The sequence below is a fragment of the Bos grunniens genome, chromosome 25 (assembly GCF_055505025.1).
Source record: "Bos grunniens cultivar Pamir isolate PY7600 chromosome 25, Bosgru_T2T1.0, whole genome shotgun sequence".
Taxonomy (NCBI): domain Eukaryota; kingdom Metazoa; phylum Chordata; class Mammalia; order Artiodactyla; family Bovidae; genus Bos; species Bos grunniens.
This window is the reverse complement of record NC_141189.1, coordinates 14,067,840-14,088,008: the sequence shown is the minus strand read 5'-3', so window position 1 is coordinate 14,088,008 and position 20,169 is coordinate 14,067,840. Positions and strand designations below refer to the sequence as shown.

Sequence of the window (20,169 nt, the reverse complement as noted above, 5' to 3'; positions counted from 1 at the left end):
ATATTATTTGCTGCATAGTCTGTTTACTTGAGATATTCTTTGTTGCCATTAATGTAGATTTTCTGCTACTATTTTTGGGTTTCTCCTTTGCTTTGCAAAGACCTGCACCTTTTCCAAATCAGCTTGCCTCTTAGCAAGCTGTCTTCTCTTTTTGACTTGATATCTCCTCACTGTACTCTGAGATTTCCTCATGAATTTGCGTTCTTATTCTTATTTCACAGGCACCCTGCTTTCTTATTTTTAAGGATGTAACCAGAAACTTATTGTCTTCTTTCTTGTATCATACTGTTGTTGACAATCTGCTTTTGGCTGTACATCTTCTTGAAAGTGCTTCCTCCTCTAATGATGCAGAACTTTTATTTAGCCCCTCACGTTGGTGTTTTCTGCTTACTCATTCCTGTCTGATTTGAGCTCTGTCCAAACCCTCCTTGCCAATTGGCCTGCCCCTGCAGGATCTGTATAAGAGAACACAATTGTTTTGTAAGTACTTAGCCAAACGCTCTGCTGGCATCCATCTAGTGCATCTTTGCTGGAATGAGAAGGGATCTTCTTGTCCCTGTAATTTAACTCTTGGACTCTGAGGAGGAGACATGCATTTCTAGGGTATCTGAGGTTTTCTGCAGTTCTTCCCTAATCAAAAGCAATATGGGGAAGGCCTACAGCAAATTTCACATCTTCACGTGCAGGGCCCATGCCTCAGACCCTTCTGTTCCTAGCCGTGTTGCAGACTGGGAGGGATGATCCCTGCCTAGCCATAGGCCGGGGATTGTTGCTTCCCAGTGGTGCTAAGGACCGAAGGAACTGGATCCAGACTCCTTTAAAAAAGCAGTTCCAGCATGGTCAGTTTGAGAAGCACTTCTCTCTAAACTACTTTAAGTTGCACTTTGAGAAAATTTCGGAAAGAAGTTCAGGTGGATTTCTCTAGATGTCTTTCTTCTTCTCTCTCTGTAGCCCATTACCAGTAATTGATGAAACAAAGTAGTTTAGAGAGAATTACTTCTCAAACTAAACTATTTGTGGGGAGGGACTAGTGTTTTGTCTTTTTTGTTTGTTTTTTTCCCATTTTTTGTTTAACACCTCCATCCTTGGCAGACTGATTTTTGTAAAATGCAGAAAGCGTGAATTAGTGGAAAAATAAAGTTAAAAAAACAGAGATATATAAAAAAAATCAAGTCCACTGTTCACATGCTTAGGTATTTGGACAATGCTCCAAATTGGTATAAAAATTTCAAAGCTTTCATTCAATTCTTGTCCTTATCTCATTGCAGACAAGCAGCAAATAATATTCAGTTGGCAGTGGTCCACACACTACACTCTGAGTAGTGCTGCTTCAGAGGCCCTGCAGAATTATGTCCTGGAATACTCTTTATCCAGAATAATAATATCAGCCTACAGCAATGTGCCTGGGTCTTTGGTACTGCAGAGAAAAAAAAAGAAAGTTATATTACTCTACGTTTTTTCAGAGAAATATAACCAATAGAATATATATATATATATACACATAGAAAAAAGTTTATTGTAAGGAATTGCTCTGGTGAGCCAGAGACCCAGGAGAGTTGTTGGTGTAAGCTCCAGCCTGAGCCCAAGTCAAAAGGCAGGAGAAGACCAGTGTCTTAGCTCAAACAGTTCAGACAGAAAGAACAAGTTTTCCTTTACTTTTCCTTTCTGTTCTATTCAGACCTCTAACAGATTGGATCAGGCCCAACCACCTTGGGGAGGGCAGTCTTCTTTACTCAGACTGCCAATTTAAATGTTAATCTCACCCCAAAACACTCTCACAGACATACCCAGAATAACGTTTAACCAAATATCTGGGCACCCCGTGATCCAGTCAAGGTGACAGAAAATTAACTGTCACTGAAGAGCATCATCTCAAGGCAAGGGGAGTGAGCCTCTTTGGTTTGTTACTTTGCCAAGAAGTGTACCAGTTCCTCAATCCTGAAAACAGGAACTTCTTTTGTTTTTAGCCTCCTGACAACTCATCTTTGATATGACCATGGAGCCTGGTGGTACCCAGGAAATAGACTCTTTTTCATCGCTGGTGCTTTTCATTCAAATAGCCCTCTCCTCCTGATACAGTCAGGCTTCCCTGGTGGCTCAGATTGTAAAGAATCTGCCTGCAATATGGGAGACCTGGGTTCACTCTCTGGGTCAGGAAGATACCCTGGAGAAGAGAATGGCAACCCTCTCCAGTATTCTTGCCTGGGGAACCCCATGGACAGAGAGCCTGGTGGGCTGCAGTCCATGAGGTTACAAAGAATCGGACACAACTGAGCAACTAAGCAGGAGCAGAGCCTGGTACAGTCAGCTGCTTGCTGACACCGCTTAGTGCTGGGGCCCCTGGTGCTCTGTTGTATACACACTGAATTGTTTGGCGCATCCATGGCATGCAATGCCAGCCAGCTTCTCTCTGAAACTCACCCTTGGCCAGGTTCTTCCTGATCCTCCTTCAAAAGCCAGCGTGTTTTGTCTTCCACCTGACATATTGTGACCTTCTTCTGCCCCGCATCCCACTTCATGTAATCCTTAGCAAATAATTACTGATGATATTTATTGAGAACATTTCTGAGGCTAAGTCAAGTGCTTTCTGTATCTTATCTTATTTCATGGTTACAAAAATCCTATGCAGTACATGTCAAGCCCCCAGTTTTACAGAGGAGAAGGCTGAGGCTTACAGAGGTTAATTTATTTACCTACATGGCTAATCAGTGCAGAGCTAGGATTTAAATCTAACACTGCTTTTGACCAGATAGTCGTGTTTCGTAGCCAGGAAACTACAAATTCACAGAAAATACAGAAAAAAATGTTCACATGATAAACAGTCACTTAATAGTTCTCAATGAGTAAAATAACTATTTAAATGTATATATAAGGACCCATCTCTAAGCTTTAGTTCAGGACCACGTCTGTCTTTGCTGATGAACTGATTTGTTTCCCTTCCTTCCATAGCCAAACAGAGAACCTTAAAAGCCTGGATTTCCCCAGGTGGCTTGGGGTGAAATTTAGTCTTTAATTGCAGCGGCTGTTTTTAGCTTACTTGGGATAATGTTCTTCCCTTTCTCGAACATGACTTTATTTATCTCTACGGATGGCTCAATTGCACGTGTTTCCTTTCGCACTAGACTTTGAGCGAAAGTTTCGGGTGAATGAACTGAATATGTATCTAATTTTGTAGACTGCTTTTTCCAGAAGCAAATTATGTTGGTCTATCGAGTGGGACTCAGTTGCGACCAGTTTTCTCTGCAGAATACTCAGCATTTATTCTGCAGCTGAATGTGGCTTGGACACATGTGTTTGAGTATAACCTTGTTACGGCAGCTGTAAAAATGCGTGTGGTGGGGCCAGAGCTTCAGACAACCAAGTAGAAGGTGATCATGGGAAGAGGTTTATAAAATGCTGAGACACTGGAGTCATGAGCGGTGGCATGGGAAGAAATGCTTTCCGTGCCTTACTGACCTCAGTGGGGCCTCCTTCCAGGTGGCAAAATTAGAGATCAGTGTGGGTGCTTTCCTATGTTTATGAAGGATTTAAACGATGGTTAAAACAACAGATTGACTGGGTCCTGGGGCCAGTGCTGAGAGGGATGCTGAAACCACACAGGAAATGTTAGCCAGTATGGATATATCACTCCCAGGACCATGGGACTCAGTCTAGGCTGAAATGACCACAGTGGCACATGGTGCCCCAAATCAGGGCTAGCCATAGGAAAGGGAGAGTGGCCCTACTTTGTGCGTCTGATTCTCATCTTTAAACCTGTTTGGTCTGGAATTTAACTTTGAGAAAAGAGGTGATGGTAATTGAAGTTGTCTTCCGAAGAAAGATTCTTTAAAAATTTTTTTTGTTATTTTTATTATTTTTAAATTTTATTTTATTTATTTGGTTGCACTGGGTCTTCCTTGTGGCATGCAGGATCTTTTGTTGTGGCATGTGGGATCTAGTTCCCTGACCAGGGATGGAACCCAGACCCCCTGCATTGGGAGCTCGGTGTCTTAGCCACTGGACCACCAGGGAAGTCACCCAAAGAAAGATTCTTGCCCGTTTACGTATAAGGATAGATTTGGCTGGGAGGGGAAAAGTCTGACTTATAATTAGCTGGAGATGTGCCCCTTCCAATTGTCAAAGGCTTGCATACTCTGTGATTCCCTCCTGTCACTTGCGATCGGCCCATGGATGGAGGGATGTTAGCCGTGGAAAGAATTAAGGGTGCATTGGAGGCTGGTGGCTGGCTCCAGCCTCAGCCATGTGTCTGTTTTACTTTTCAGGGCCCTGAACATTTGTGAGAATCGTCCCAGGTGTTATGATGAGAGAAAAGTACCTTTGATAGAAATAGAGAAATCAGGAAGTGTGGCCTATTTTTTTTGAAGATAATTAATTCATTTTTCGACATCTTAAGTTTGAAATGAGGGTTTGACATCCGGGTGGAAATGTCTGGTGGAGAGCTAAGGTTGCTTAATTGAAAGAGAGCTTAGGAGGCTTGTGTTCTAGAATGGATTCTTCCACTCACCGGCTTCCTGCTCTTGGTCAAGCCCTGTAGCTCTTAGGAGTCTCATGGGTTGATCTCTAAGTCAGTAGCTCTCAGTCCATCCAGGAGTATGCTGGAGTGGACTCTAGTCAGGAGGAAGAGAGAGGAAGGGGCATCCTGCCGGCCTGTCACTCAGGCCTGTAGTGTCACAGGGAAAAGAAGACAGTACCCTGCCCCCACAGCATCCATCACCAGGGACAGTTGATTGTCATGAGTGTGACTTGAGGGACACAAGGTTTGGGAGCCCGGAAGCCCTGAACAGTCATCCCCAGAGACTGGCCTTCTGTTGGCTGTCTCTTTCTGTAATTTACACCTGGTTGCTCAGCAGTGCCTTAAGGGGCTGTTAGGACCACTCTGGCTTAACACACAGATGCAAATTTTAATGCCCAGAGGGACTCTACAAGGGACTCACTTGGAGGATGATTGGTGTGTGGAAGACAACACAGGGGCCATTTCTCTCCCACAGAACCCCTGGCAAGGGAGGCCTCAATCTCTGCTTGCATGCCCCTAGTGGTGGGAAGATTACCCCTTCCTGTGCCCCTGTTCACCTTTCTGGAGCTCTGTTAAAAGGGTGTCCTCTACCTGCACCCGGGAATTGACTCCTGCTCTTTCCTGCCTGTTCCCCAATTCCACCCAGAGGCTTCTCTATCCTCTTACCCCCTTTGCAGATGGGGAAGCAGAACCAGATATGCCTCATGACTCACTCACTATAACAGAACTTGCTCTTTCCGCTATGGGGAAACCCAACTTTCTCTCTCTCTCTTCTTTTTTTCATATTCTTATCCATTATGGTTTATTACAGGATGTTGAACGTAATTCCCTGTGTTACACAGTAGGACTTTTTATGTATTCTAAATGTAGTAGCTTGCATCTACCACCCCAAACTCCCAGGAAAACTCTTCCCTGCTTCCCCTACCCCTTGGCAACCACAGTCTGTTCTTGTGTCTGCGAGTCTGTTTTGTAAATAAGTTCATCTGTGTCGTATTTTAGATCCACATATGTGATATCGTTTGCTGTTTGTCTTTCTCTGTCTTCACTTACTTTGGTAATCGCTAGGTCCATCCATGTTGTTGCAAATAGCATTATTCCACTCTTTTTAATGGCTGAGTAGTATTCCATTGTGTGTGTGTATGCCTCTCACATCTTTACCCGTTCATTTGTTGATGGCTATTTAGGTTGTCTCCATGTCTCAGCTGCTGTGAATAGTGCCACTGTAAACGGGCGTGCGTGTATCTTCTTGAATTAGAGTTTTGTTTGCGTATGTGCCCAGGAGTGGGATTGCTGGATCATTTGGCAACTCTGTTTTTAGTTGTATGAGGAACCTCCATGCTGTGAGAGACCAACTTTCTAACTGTATCTCTCGTCCCTCCCTTTCACCTTAGTCTGGAGCCTCTGGCCCCCTTGCACTGGTGGGAACTTCACACCCCCAGCGGTAGTGCTCTGGGCCGAGGATCCCGGAGGGTTTGTTAGTCTGGTCTAAGGGGATGCTTTCATTTCCTGTGGGAGTCCTGGAAGCTGCTTCGTTCTGAGACACCTTGAGATGCTGCCCACCTTTCCAGCAGGTCAGGTGTGATTGACATCTCAGAAGGCTGTGCTCATGAGCCACTCGTGCTAATAGGCGCAGGGCCGCTTCTCAGAGGTGCAGGCTGTTGCCTGTGTTCGCTCAGAGCCTGGCACGTCCGACCTGCTTTGAGTGCAGGATAAGTGCAATACCTGCTTTACTTGGGGAAAATGAAACACTTGGATTTCTATACAGTCATAGCTAAGACATCTGGTCCCTGGATAAACTCACATTTCTAGGGTGTTCAATCCTTTCTTATGAGGACAGAGAAAGTGTTTATCAGGCCAGAGAAAGGAGCAAGTGCATCCTTGTTTGCATGGAGAGACAGCTGGTTGATGCCAGGGTATCCCACAGTCTGCCAGAACCCCATGGCTTAAGTTCATTATTAAATGGGGAAAATGAAGTAAGATGTACAGTGAAGGAAAGGATAGAATTTGGGGGCATTTGGGAATCGTTCTGGCTAGGGGGACCCTGGTACTCTCTGACTTTCCCTCTACCAATGTTATTGTTATTAAAAAAAATACCCCTGGCCGTCCAAACACCGGGATGGTCCTTCAGGAAGGAAAAGAGGAATGGATGATGATGTCTTTCTCTCCCCCTCTACCTCCCATCTCTCGTGAGCAGGGAGAAGATGCCTTTTCACCATGTGACCGCTGGCCTGTTGTACAAGGGGAATTACCTCAACAGATCTCTCTCTGCTGGCAGCGACAGCGAGCAGCTGGCTAACATCTCCGTGGAGGAGTTGGACGGTAAGGAGCCCGCCCAGCCTGGGAGGTTAGCCACCCAAGGGAGCCATCTGGGGCTGTGGTGCATCTAAGACCCTGGCCATCAGTTGTGGCCAGGTCTAACCATGATGCGGCAGGAACAAGTTCAGAGATCACTTTTGCCCAGACGACTTCTTTGTGTGAGATGGACCTGGTGCCCTGAAAAATCTATGGTGAATGTTTTGGTTCCTTTGGATACCAACTTGGGAGACAGCCTTCAGCTCCCCACATGTTATTTTCCAGTTGATGGAATCTTGATCACCCATAGTGTGGCTCTGTTTCCCTCTTGTCCACGATGGGGCCCAGCTGTTGGGGAGATTGTAGCCCTGTTAATGGCCGTCTGTTGACTTGAGGCCTTTGAATGGTGCTTTGAATCTTGTCCAGATCAGAATCATTTGAAATCTGTGTCCAGGTGGAAATAGCCAGCAATTATTTTGATTGCCTCTGTAACAGTGTAACCCTGCCTTAGGGTTGGGAACGAACCAGAGAACATGGTGACTGAATTCATCCTGGGACAGTGCCCCCTCTGTAGCCTGGTGAAATCAACTCCTTAATTAAAAAATTAAAATGAGGAAGACAGAGTTTTTTTTTTAGGATAGAGGATTAGGTTGATTTGGCCAGATGTTTGCCTAGGTACTACATCTGATGAGGCCAAGTCAGATCGGTTTCCCGTCTTGTTTTGGAATGCTGTGTTCCTGGTAACACACTGTTTTAAAACAAGAAGTTGAAATTTACTTTCTAAAATAGGGAAGTTAAAATTACCTCAGATGGCCCGTATCTTTGCTTTTAAGTGTAATAGTCTGAACCAGTGCGCTTTCTCTTGGCACATTTCTTCCAAGGGAAAGGTGGGGAGTTTCAGTTCTGGGCCAGGGAAGCCGAACTTGCTTCACAGTTGATCAGCAGGAGATGCAACAAGCAAGGACAGGGACATGGGATAGCTTTCTTGCTCTTGCCCATGTTGTTTGCTTACTTCTCGACAGTCATACCACGTTTTATTACACTTTGCCTTATTGCACTTCTCAGATACTGCAGTTTTTTGTTGTTTTTTTTTTAAACAAATCTAAGGTTTGTGGCAATACTACGTTGTAAGATGCTGGTTAACATTTTTTATTGCTAAAATGGTTTTTAATTAAGGTACGTACACTGTTTGGACATAATGCTTTTGCACACTTAATAAACTACACAATGTAGTGTAAACACAACTTTTTAAAAAAGGATATTTTATTTTATTTATTTGGCCGCTCCGTGTGGCCTATGAGATCTGAGTTCCCCAGCCAGAGATTGAACCCATGCCTCCTGCAGTGGAAGCTTGGAGTCTTAACCACTGGACCACCAGAGAAGTCCATAAACATAACTTTTACACACACTGGGAAACTAAATGATTCAGTGATTCCCTTCATCGTGATATTAATATAAGCTTTATTGCAATGGCCTGGAACTGAACTCATGGTATCTCCCAGGCCTCCCTGTAGAGGCTTGCTTATTTCCATGATGAAGCAGTGAAGCTCAGGGCCCAGTGGGCTGGGTTTAGGGGAGAGGCCGGAGGGGGTCAGAGGAAGGGGGAGTGATGTGGCCAGAGCCAGGCTCCTCAGGCCCAGCAGCTGCTCACTGTGTCCAGACAGACTGAGGACCAGAGAGGAAAGCTGTGCCTGCATATCTCCTTGCCTTTAGTTGGCTAGAGGATATTCAGACAAGGACTTGGAAGCAAAAAATAGAGCCCTGACTGCTTCCAAAAGGAGCCCATTCTGATGGCCACAAAGAAGACTGAGGCTGAGCTGTGGGTGTTTGGCAGGTGAGGTGAGGCCTGGTCTTCCTTGTGTCCTGAGCAGGGGTCTGCTCCAGTGGGGAGCTGGGCAGTGGTGCATTGATTCGGGGGGTGGGGTGCTGGTGTTTGTTTGAGTAGGTTCCCCCCGTTCAGTCACCAGTTTGCAGGAGGGACCAAGAGCCTCCTGTGTATTTAGCCCCATGGAGCAGAAACCATGAGAACTGGGCCAAAAGTCTATGTGTTTCAAGCAACTCTCTCTCTCTCTTTTTAAAGTATAGTTGATTTAAAATGTTGTATTAGTTTCAGGTATACAGTAAAGTGATTCAGTTATACATACGTATGTATCTATTTTTAAATATTCTTTTCCTTTTATTACGAAATATCAAATATAGTTTGATATTTAAGTTTCCTTTTAAGTTATTACGAAATATCAAATATAGTTCCTTGTGCTATAGAGTAGGTCCTTGTTGTCTATCTGTTTTATATATTGTTGTTTAGTCTCTCAACTTGTGTCTGACTCTTTTGTGACCCATGGACTGTAGTCCGCTGGGCTCCCCTGTCTATGGGATTTCCCAGGCGAGAATACTGGAGTGGGTTGCCATTTGTAGTGTGTATGTGTGTTAATCTCAAACTCTTAATTTGCCCCTCCCCTACCTTTCCCGTTTGGTAACCAGTTTGTTTTTTATGTCTGGGTCTGTCTCTGTTTTATATATAAGTTCATTTGTATCATGGTTTTATTTCACATGTAGGTGATATCAAATGATACTTGTCTTTGGCTTACGTCGCTTAGCATCCATGTTGCTTCAAATGGCATTATGTCATTCTTTTTTATGACTAATATATTCCATTGTATATGTACCACATCTTCTTTATCCATTCATCTGCTGGTGTTCATTAGGTGATTTCCATGTCTTGGCTATTGTAAATAATGCTGCAGTGAACACTTGAGTGCCACATATCTTTTTGAATTATAGTTTTCTCTGGATATATGTCGAAGGGGTGGGGGTCAGGGGTCCCTAGTTGAGTAAAGTTGGACTTTATGGTGTGATGTTGGCTGGGGAAAATACTGTATTTGTTCTTTAGGAGGGTAATCCATACTCTGAGCCTGGAGAAAGGCCATTTATTTTCTGATGGAAGATTCCTTCTGCTTATTTATTTATTTTTGCCAAGGTGAACCCTGAGTTATGACTGCTCACGCTTTGTTACAAGCATCTTGGGGCTGTGGCAGGGCTGTGAAGATGTGTTCTGCGTGTAGAGCAGGTGTACTACGTTGGCTTGCATCAGTTCAGAGGACTGCAGGTTGGTTTTTAGGGAAACTGCCGTTTCTGAGACGATGTCTGTTTGCTGTTCTCTTGGGACTGCCTTGTGTCAGGTGAGCCCTAACATCCTACTGTTTGGGGGTCCACTCATTTATCCCTGCAGGACACAGGGTGTTGCACAGGGAGTTGATGTGTTGGCCACTGGTGGATACTGAAGCATCCTCTGTGGTCGGGCCACGTTGGGCACAGATGTTAGTTGGGTACCATCCCCACCCTGCCATAGCTATAGCCTCGGGCTTATGGATCACCAAGGGCAGGTTCCCTCACCTGGTCAGTGACTGTCACTGGGGATGGAGTGTCCCTTTCCTTCAGTGTAAGGAGCAAAGCCACCCAGTCCGTGAGAGGTTACCCTCTGAGAACAGGGCCACTTGCCATGCAGGCTACCTCCCTCTGCCATTCACTCTGAGAAGTTTCTATTTCTTCTCTATAAACAAAGTTCAGGAGGGAATAATGCAAAGCTGCATCAAGTTGGTCAGACTGGAGTTGGAAATCACCCAACAAACTCAGCAGTGACGATTTGGTTGAGATCTTAATGTTCATTCATTCATTCATTCATTTGTGTTCATTCATATATTCATTCCTAATTACTCATTCATTACAGGAATGTTTACCCAAATGTTTTCTGGGTGGAAAGAAAGTGAAAGTGAAGTCACTCAGTCATGTCCGACTCTTTGCAACCCCATGGACTGTAGCCTACCAGGCTCCTCCATCCATGGGATTCTCCAGGCAAAAGTACTGGAGTGGGTTGCCATTTCCTTCTCCAGAGGATCTTCCAGACCCAGGGATCGAACCCAGGTCTCCCGCATTCCAAGCAGATGCTTTAACCTCTGAGCCCAAAGAAGTATAATATTTGTTGTCTGGTCCAAGGAGTTTACAATCTACCCAGGGAGTTTATGTACATACAGAATTTATTAGTAGATCTTGTGTTTTTAGAATGTGTCATGTGGAATTTTATTAGACACATGAATTATAATATTTTAAAAGCAGTTTTCTCAGTGCTATTTATTGAATAATCTTGTGAGGCTGTCTTAAACTAAACTTGCTTCTTTCTGAAGTTTACTTATTTTCATGAACTATGGTGTTCCATTGTATATAAATATATCTCAGTTTCTGTATCTGTTCCATTCAGGATGTATTTTGGGGTTGTTTTCAGTTTGGCATTGTTAGGATGTAGTTTAGCCTCCCCTTCTGTTGCAGCTGTGATGTTGCAAATGCTTTCCTCATGGTTCTCCGTGACCATTGTGAAATGTCCGAGTGTGGGTGTTTCACGTTATTCTTGCCAGTCACAGTGTCAGCTTCTTGGATTAATGTCTTGGGTCTTCCTTCTAGCCTAGGTTAGTTTGCTCTCACATCTTGAATGGTTGTTATTTCTGTTTTTTTTTTCTTTTCTTTTCTTCAGGAGTGCCTCCCATTCGAATGCTAGATCTTCATTTGATATTTTCCACAAAACGGGTCTCTTCTCACATCATTTTTCTCTTTTTTTGCACTTCTCTGTTCATTCTTGAGTCTGTCTACCACTTCATGGATTTAGTTGTTTGGTGTCATTTAAAACAATTTTTACTATTGCCTTTAGAACTTATTTTCATTATGGTTGAAAGTTTCAGTTTCATTGTAGCTTGATTTTATTTCAGTAGCTATCCTTTAACATTTTGGTCAAAGTGTGATACAGAAAAGTTTGAGAGTACAGTTCGATTATTATCAAATATGAACACTCATGCAACAACCCCCCAGGTTAAGGAATAAGGTGTTACCAGCACCCTGAAGTACCTTTGAAGTTTTTCCTATTATCTCTTCCTCAGTCACCTATCATTGTTTGTTTTCATGTTTTACCTTCATCTCAAGGGGGTCACATTATATTTATGGTTTTCTGTTTAGCCTTATACTTGTGAGACTCAACCATGTTTTTGAGGGTAGATGAAGTTCATTCATTTTCATCAATATATGGTGTTTCTTGAGAGGTAAATACCTAAGTTTATTTATCTATCCTATTCTCTTTTTTTATCCATTCTATCTTGGCAGGTATTCAGTTTGTTTCCAATTTGTAGCTCTTAGGCTGTAGTCATTGAGTTGCTGCTGTAGTCTTTGAGTTGCTGCTGTAGTCTTAGGCTGTGCTCTTCTCATGGCAACTTCTTTGTCTTTTACTGGAGTCATATTTTTTTATTCTCTCCCAACCCTTTGTCTTATTGAGAACAACTTGTACACAGTTTATCCAAGTCTCTTCTGTTTCTTGTCATAAATTATATAGAGAGATCTTTTTATAATAAAAATCTGTTTTTCTCCAAGTCTCCCAGCTGATGCTACCTTTGTTTTCCATTAGAAGATGGTTTTATATGTTCCCTTTTGCTTTTTCTGTTCTGTTCTGTGACTCAGCAATGGAAGTTTCTTGTAGACCCAGGATCTGTCAGCAAACAAGATTTATAAAGAGCCTTTAACCTTCTTCATTCTATCTTCACTTTATTCCAGACCTGGGGTAACGTCCCCTCTTTCAGCCCCAACCGGAGAGTCCAGTTTCTAGAAGACATTCCTCTAGTACATGGCTGCTGATCAGAAGTGGGTTCTTGATGGCCCCTCCTATTAAGTTGGCTCTCTTATGCCACAGAATTCTATTAGTTCCTTTATTCTTCCCTGCTTTTGGTCTCTTTCCTGTTCCCAAGCTTGTATTCAACATTCTGGTACATTTGGGTTCTCATCACTCTCACACAAATAATGGGGATGAGACACACTCACCCATGGCTCCTGTACCCTTAGAGAGTTGTGTTCCCCAAAGGAGCTTAGAAAAGAGGTGCTGCTACATAGATAACCAACAAGGACCTACTGTATAGCATGGGGAGCTCTTCAATATTCTATAATAACCTAAATGGGAGAAGAATTTGAAAAGGAATAGATACATGTGTATGCATCATGGAATCACTTTGCTGTCCACCTGAAATTAACAGCATTGTTAATCAACTGTGCTACAATATAAAATAAAAATTAAAAATAAGAAAGATGCTGCTGAGGTGGGTTTGGGTTGAGGAGTAGATCTCTGTGGAGAACACATGCTGTGAAATAGAGATCGATTGCTTGATTTGCTGGTCGGTGTAGCCTCTGGGTTCCTAGCAGGGCGGATAATGGTGATGAGCCATGTCTTCTGTATGTGCCTCTGTGGTGGGTGGAAATTATGTTACACTAGTTTAGTTAGTGTGGCAACTAGTGAAAATGTCTCCTCAGCCTCTGACATATGTGTACATCTCACAATATATGTTTCTGGGGATGTGCATACATTATTCTACCTTTTTGGAGAGTATTTTAATTTGAATTTTAGAGCGATGTATCAATCCAACTTTGTAACCATAAGTACCACTTTAGTAGTTGGCTACCTCCATTTGGACTCTTCTAGACCCACTGCATCAGCACAGCCCAGTTTCCTCAATAGCCTCCTGTTTGCCTGATGCAGTAGACACTCAATGTTTATCCGGCATCTGGCAACGTTGCTCACACCCTGGGTTTTGGTTTGTCACTGGCTTGGCATCCTTGCCGCTAGCTGGCTCTCCTCCTCCCTCTTTTCTACTTCTTTGTCATTTCCCTCATCTTCTGCCCACTCCTGATGCACTGTTGTCTCCTAGGATTGGTTTTGCTGTCATCCCTAGGAGCAACTGTGTACCAATCACCTCAAGATAGCTATATTCGATCCATGCCTCCCTCCTGAGTTTTAGATCTGCTACTTATAGCCCTATATGCTGCTGCTGCTGCAAGTCGCTTCAGTCGTGTTCGACTCTGTGCAACCCCAGAGATGGCAGCCCACCAGACTCCCCCATCCCTGGGATTCTCCAGGCAAGGACACTGGAGCGGGTTGCCATTTCCTTCTCCAATGCATGAAAGTGAAAAGTGAAAGTGAAGTCGCTCAGTTGTGTCCGACTCTTAGCGACCCCATGAACTGCAGCCCACCAGGCTCCTCTGTCCATGGGATTTTCCAGGCAAGAGTACTGGTGTGGGGTGCCATTGCCTTCTCTGATAGCCCTATATACAGTTCCTTAAATTCCAATGTCCAAAGATGAACAGATTTTCTTTTTTTCTCTTAAATTGCCCCTCCTCTGGATTTTTTCCCAGAAAATTATATCCTATTATACCCAGTAAGGCATGATGGTAAATTGGGGATCATCCTGGACCCCCACCCCCGCTTTTGTCTTACTCTACACATGGCATTGGCAAAGCCTTGCAGATCGTCTTTCTTCTTCTCCAGCCATGTTGCTGTTTTCTTGGACCAGGTCCCCCACCTCCTAGACAATTGCAGTCACCAAGAGGTGATCTTGTGCCTCATCCAGGATGAGGCCCTGTATCAGTTCAGTTCCATTTCACTGGAAGAGAGCATCTCAAATACAAACTTGATTAAGTTATCACATTTTCCTTCTTGTCCTACAATAACACACACAAAGATATATACATAAAACAATAATGTCTTTAATATTTCTTTAATCATTTCTAAAAATTTTTTAATCTATAGAGATTCTGGTAAGTACAGTGAATAGCTGTGTACCCTTTGTCAACTGCTAATATTGCAGCATTTGCTTTCTTTCTATTTCCATTTCTCTCAACACATACACACACAGTTTTTTCAACTCTAGAATTTTAATTTGATTCTTTTTTATAGTTACCATTTATTTGCTGAGATACTCTGTTTACTCATTTAAACAATATTTTCTTTAATTCTTTGGACATATTTCTTACATTTGTAATAGCTCTTTAAAGTCTTTAGTGCTAAATCCATCATCTAGGCTCTAGGCCATGTGAGGGTTGATTTCTATTGTCTTTTTTTAGATTATGATCAAGTTTTCTTGTTTCTTTGTATGCCTGTTAATATTTGACTGTATGCTGAACTTTGTAAGTGCTATGTTGTAACAACTGTGTTCTGTTAGCTTTCTTTGAAGAGGGCTGATTTTTTGGTTCTAATAGGTAGTTCAATTACTAACCGACCTCCTTAAACTTCTGTTGGTTTGATTGTTTTGTTTTTATGTTAGGGTAGATCTCTGGAAATCCCATGGTGGCTGGCTCCCAAGCCTGTCTAACTTGACGGGGACTCAGCTTCCAAACTCTTGTCTTCCTTGTGGATCTTGTCAGGGCTTGGTTTTAGGTTTTGTGCAGGTGGATCTTATGTAGACCTTCAGAATGTTTTACTCTTAAGCTGTGGTCTTTCTGGTGTCTGGATGCCTGGGGTATTAATAAGATTTTTCAGATATCCCCTACAGATGCTTAAATTTTCATAGCTGTCTTCCATTTTCAATCTCATAGTGGCTGCTCCCTGGTAAGTCTGGTTTAATCTCAGCTTGCACTGGGCTGCCCAGCCTTCAGCCAGTCACTCACAGGGAACCCACACACAAGCTTCTGAGGCCCCCTCTCTGCCGAGTTTTCTTCTCTCTGTGGCCTGACCCTATAAATTCCAGCCCCTTCTGCTACCCCAACATAAGACTATGGTTGGGAAATTGTCCCCAGGCAATGAGCCAGGGAGGACATGGGGCTCACCATATGAATTTCCTCTCACCCTGCAATTGCAGTCTTGTGCTGCCTGTTGTTTATGACCTGAAAACAGTTGCTTTATATATTTTGTTTAGGTTTATGCTTGTACACCATGGAAGGGTTGTTCTCATATGGTTACTTTGTCACAGTAAAAGCTTATTATCAGTAGTTTTTTTTTTTTAACCTGAACCAGTTAAAAGTAATTTTAAACCATTCTAGCATTTTACCCTTTAATGTTTCACTTCTGCTGATAATTCTGAAATGGCTCTCTGCAGCCTCCAGCTGTTAGCTACAGCGCATCGCTGTGACAAAGTGTATGAAGCCCTGTGTGGCCTGGACCCTTCCTTTTTGTCTGCTTCACTCCCACCTTGCCTTCCAGATGGCTTCCTGCTGCCTCACCATCTCTCTTGCTTCTCTGCCTTTATTTTAGTTGCTTCTTTCAAGAATGTTCTATGCACCTGGGAAACACCTAATCATCTTGTAACTTTCAACATTGTCCATTGTTATCCTCATCCTATCATTACAACTGGAGTTTACTGAGTGCTTACTATGTGCCAGGAACTGTTCAACATGCAGGTGATGATTTAATCCATTTAACCCTCTCAGTAATTCTATGATACAGGTGCTATTATGAACCTCGTTCTTGCAGAGGTGGAAAAGGGATATGTTCACTAATAACCTTCTCCAAGGTCGCATAACTTGCAGGTGCTGAAACTGGGATGCAGACTGCCACCTGGCTTCAGAGCTCATGCTTTTCAAGTTCTATGCTCCGAATCCTCCTGCCTGCTAAGTAAGACCCTTTGTGCCTTCCCCGCACCCTCATGTCACTATCATATATATCACTGCCACCTCTGTGACACCTGGGTGAGAACTTGGCTGATTAATCAGACTTTCAGTGGGTGGAGAGATATTTTTAAAGCTCTGTGTGAGCCCAGTGTATTTCTCATGAAGAGCAGAGGTGCACTGCAGCCCAGGAAAAGGCTGGTGGTGGGCTTGAGTGCACGTTGGAAGGAGTCTGCCTTCTGTGCTGTGAGCTCTGAAGAGCCCCTTTCCACCCTCATTTGTCTGGTCCATCATATATTTTCTTGTAAAGAAGACTCCTCCCACCCCCTTTTTTTTCCTTCTCTACTTTTGATGGTTGATTTAGAAATCCCAAAGGCACACCCTACTTGCCTTTTTTGAGATCCTTCCCTCTCCAGGCCTTTCAAGTGGGGTTTTAAGAAGGCAGAAACATTACTGTCACAAGAAGAGAAGCTCTCAACTCTTATCTGAGAAGGCTGATGGCTCAGAGTTCTCTCTCCAGAGGAGGCGATAAAACCTACACAATGAGCCACATCATCCAACAGGAGTGGGAGTGCCAGATAGATAGCTGTGCTTCTGAGCTGGGAATTAGCCTTACAGCCTGGGCCTTTTATCTACCTGGCTACTTTCTCCTGGAGGCTTGACTTGCCTTGGAGCCTTGAGAGGGTAAGTCATTTGTGGAGAGTTGTGGAGCTTTGTTAGCAGTGCCAAGGAGGGATTTCTCTGATGCTAGCTGCTTCTGAGGGCCCACTCCTTAAAGGGACATTTGCCTAAGTCTTCTTGGAGTTCCTTGCACCTGGTTCTGAAAGTGCTTTTTGATAGCTGTGACCAAGAAGAAAACCTGAGTACTATCCCTGCCACTTTCATTTTCTTCATTGGTAATTTATATGCTGCATGTTTCCCAAAGTGATAGAGACATCATATGATAAAAGAAGAAACATAAACTGCAAAGGCTGTCGGAATAGAAATAGGAAATAAAAATTCACATACCAAGAGGAAGAAAAAAACATGACGGCCCCTAAAACTAATACATTTACTGTGAGCATTAAATTTAGCTCCAAACTTCCAATTGATTGGGGCAAAAAGGTAACATACCTTATTCCAATCACAGCCTTCAAGGATCCCACTGGAAGAATCATCTTCTCATCTATATTTTAAATAAGAGCTCCTTGAAAGTGAAAGTGATAGCCACTCAGTTGTGTCCGACTCTTTAGAACCCCATGGACTATATAGTCCATGGAATTCTCCAGGCCAGAATACTGGAGTAGGTAGCCTTTCCCTTCTCCAGGGGATCTTCCCAACCCAGGGATCAAACCCAGGTCTCCCACATTGCAGGCAGATTCTTTACCACCTGAGCCACCAGGGAAGTCCATAATAAAAATACCCAACATACAAGAACTTTGTATTGTTATGTCAAAGGTGTTGGTAGGTTTCAACTTTTTCTCAGCCTCTAATTTCTGAAGGTTTTTTGAAACCTGTTTTCCCTAGTAATGGTGGCTTTTGATGATGGTGATTCTCAGTGAAGGACTAGGTGCTAATTTTAGACTCCAGATGCAGAGAGAGGAGGGCAGATTGTAGTTTAAAAAGTCTTTCCACCAGATGATACCAAGTACCCGTGTTGGGACATGTTTCTCTGGTTTCCCTCTCCCCCTGCTTGAGATAGTAGGCAGAGGTGATATCTTGGTATGAAAGTTCAAGGATCTGCATTGTGAAGCATGACCTTTGACTTGGGATATTTGTGGAACAAGATCTAACAATTCATCTCTATCATAAAATACCCTTGATATTCTTCCATGGAAGCTTCTACTTTCAACAGAAATGCATCCTAATAGATCTGCTAAGGTAATTAAGCTCCACGGTGCTTCCCCAGATAACTGAATAAGTTAACCTGTTGAGTAGAATTATTCAGCATTATCCATCTGGATACTGAAGAGAGTTTGCCAAAACTCATCATTCTGATGTTGGCTTCATTGATACTGAGCTGTTTCTCTTGGTGATAATTGGCCAACAGCAGGTTCAGCTGTTTCCTGGGATGTGATATTAGCAATATGTTCTAGCAGGAATGACTTACTGGTTTTTCCTCCTCACAGCAGTATCCAGAGCATCTCATCCAAACACATCTACAAAATATTTAAAAGCAGGTCATGAGCTAGGACACAGCCATTTGAAATACAGATTTTGTCTATCAAGGTGGTCTTTTCTACTTTCTCTAATTCTCAAATCGGAAGAGCACTGAATTTGCATTGAGACCTATGTTGTGGTGGTGGTGGTTTAGTCACTAAGTCAAGTCTGACTTTTGTGACCCCCTGGACTGTAGCCCACCACACTTCTTTGTCCATGGGATTCTCCAGGCAAGAATACTGGAGTGGGTTGCCATTTGCCTTTCCACGTGATCTTCCCAATCCAGGGATTGAACCTGCATCTCCTGCATTGCAAGCAAATAAATTCTTTACCGCTGAGCCACTGGGAAGACCTTTATTGCTGTGTGACAAAGTACTCCTAAAGTTGCTGGTTTAGAACAGCAAACATTTTTATCTCACAGTTTCTGTGGATCAGAAATTCAGGAGTGGCACAGGTGGCTGGTCTAGCCCCATGTCTTTCAAAAGGTCGTAGTCAAGACACCTGATGGGACTGCAGTCATCTGAAGGTTTGTGACTGGGAAATCCATCCAAACCCGCTTCCAAGGCTGTTGACTGGAGGTCTCAGGACCTTCCATGAGGGCCTCCCCATAGGACTACTTGAGTGACTTCATGACATGGGATCTGACTTTTTCTAAAATGAATGATCCTTTTATGATCTTGTCTCAGATGTCACATATTTTCACTTCTGCCCCATATATTTGCTAAAAGTGAGTCACTAAATAGAGCCCCCACTTAAGGTAAGTGGAATTAAGCTTTATTTTTGAAGAGATGATTATCAAAGCATAAGCAGGTATATTTTAAAACCACCAAAACACATACACATTAGCTTGGAGATGGTTTCTAGCTATTGAATTGAAAGCTAATGAAATGTTATAGAGTGTTCTAAAGTCGTACTTAGCAATTTCTTTATGCAGTGAGGAAGAGAGGACCAAAAATCTTTGCTACAAAAATAGAATTAAAGCCTACCTGACAGAGTAGGGTCTCAGCAGTCTCACAGATGTGGACTGTCTGAATTTTACTACTTAGCAGCTACAATAGAGTGGGTTAGCTCTTCCCCAATATCATTTGTTCTTCAGTAGAAGAAATTTTAGCTGGACAAATGTGTGCTCAAATACAGACTACATTTCCCAGTCTCCTTAAGAACTGGGTATGGCCATATTAGTAAGTTCTGGCCAATGACACCTAAGCTGAAGTGACATCGGGCAACTTTGCTGCACTTTGCCCTTTCTATATCCTTTCCTCCCTCTTATTATTGCCGTGGGAATGTCATCACTTGGCACCATGAAGACAAAGGTGGCAGAGTGGTGAGCTGGAATGATGCTGGGTGCCTGAGGATAGTGGAACAGAGAGAAATTGGCTTCTGATTTGTTTTTCTCACTCACAGCCAAACCTACACCCACCAAATCAGCAACCGTATGACCACAGACAATTAATCCAACCTGTAAACCTATTTTCCCATTTTAAAATTAGTGTCTTACACATAATGATACTTTGAAGAATCTTCTGCTTACTATTTTTAAGGAGGAAGTATTGTTGAATAAGATTAGAGATAATGGATCTACAGTTTCAAAGCATGGGAGTTTGTCCTTTTTCTAACATATATAGACTGTATTTCAAGTTCATTTGTTGAAATGTGAAAGGAAGAGATTTAGCAGGGCAGAAAGAGTGGAACCAACAGGGAAGGCTGGATGGTAGAGACCCGAAATGCCTCCAGGAGAACATTAACTTTTGCTGGGTGTGTTTCATTATGACGTCGGGCCCCAAATACACCATGTTCATCCCTGTGAGCAAATGTACTGAATG

The 20,169-nt window shown here is 43.1% G+C and overlaps 1 protein-coding gene across 3 annotated transcripts in view; it reads left to right on the top strand.

The window, feature by feature from the left end:
* Positions 1-20,169, top strand: part of CALN1 (calneuron 1) — a 462,927-nt gene that overhangs the window by 87,785 nt on the left and 354,973 nt on the right. For 2 of the 3 annotated variants that reach the window (XM_086374691.1, XM_086374690.1), the window contains exon 2: positions 6,708-6,832. In XM_086374691.1, coding sequence (XP_086230817.1) covers positions 6,715-6,832 — 118 coding nt within the window. In that variant the 5' untranslated portion in view covers positions 6,708-6,714. The remainder of the gene's footprint in view (positions 1-6,707; positions 6,833-20,169) is intronic. The other variant, XM_086374692.1, reaches the window with a different exon arrangement.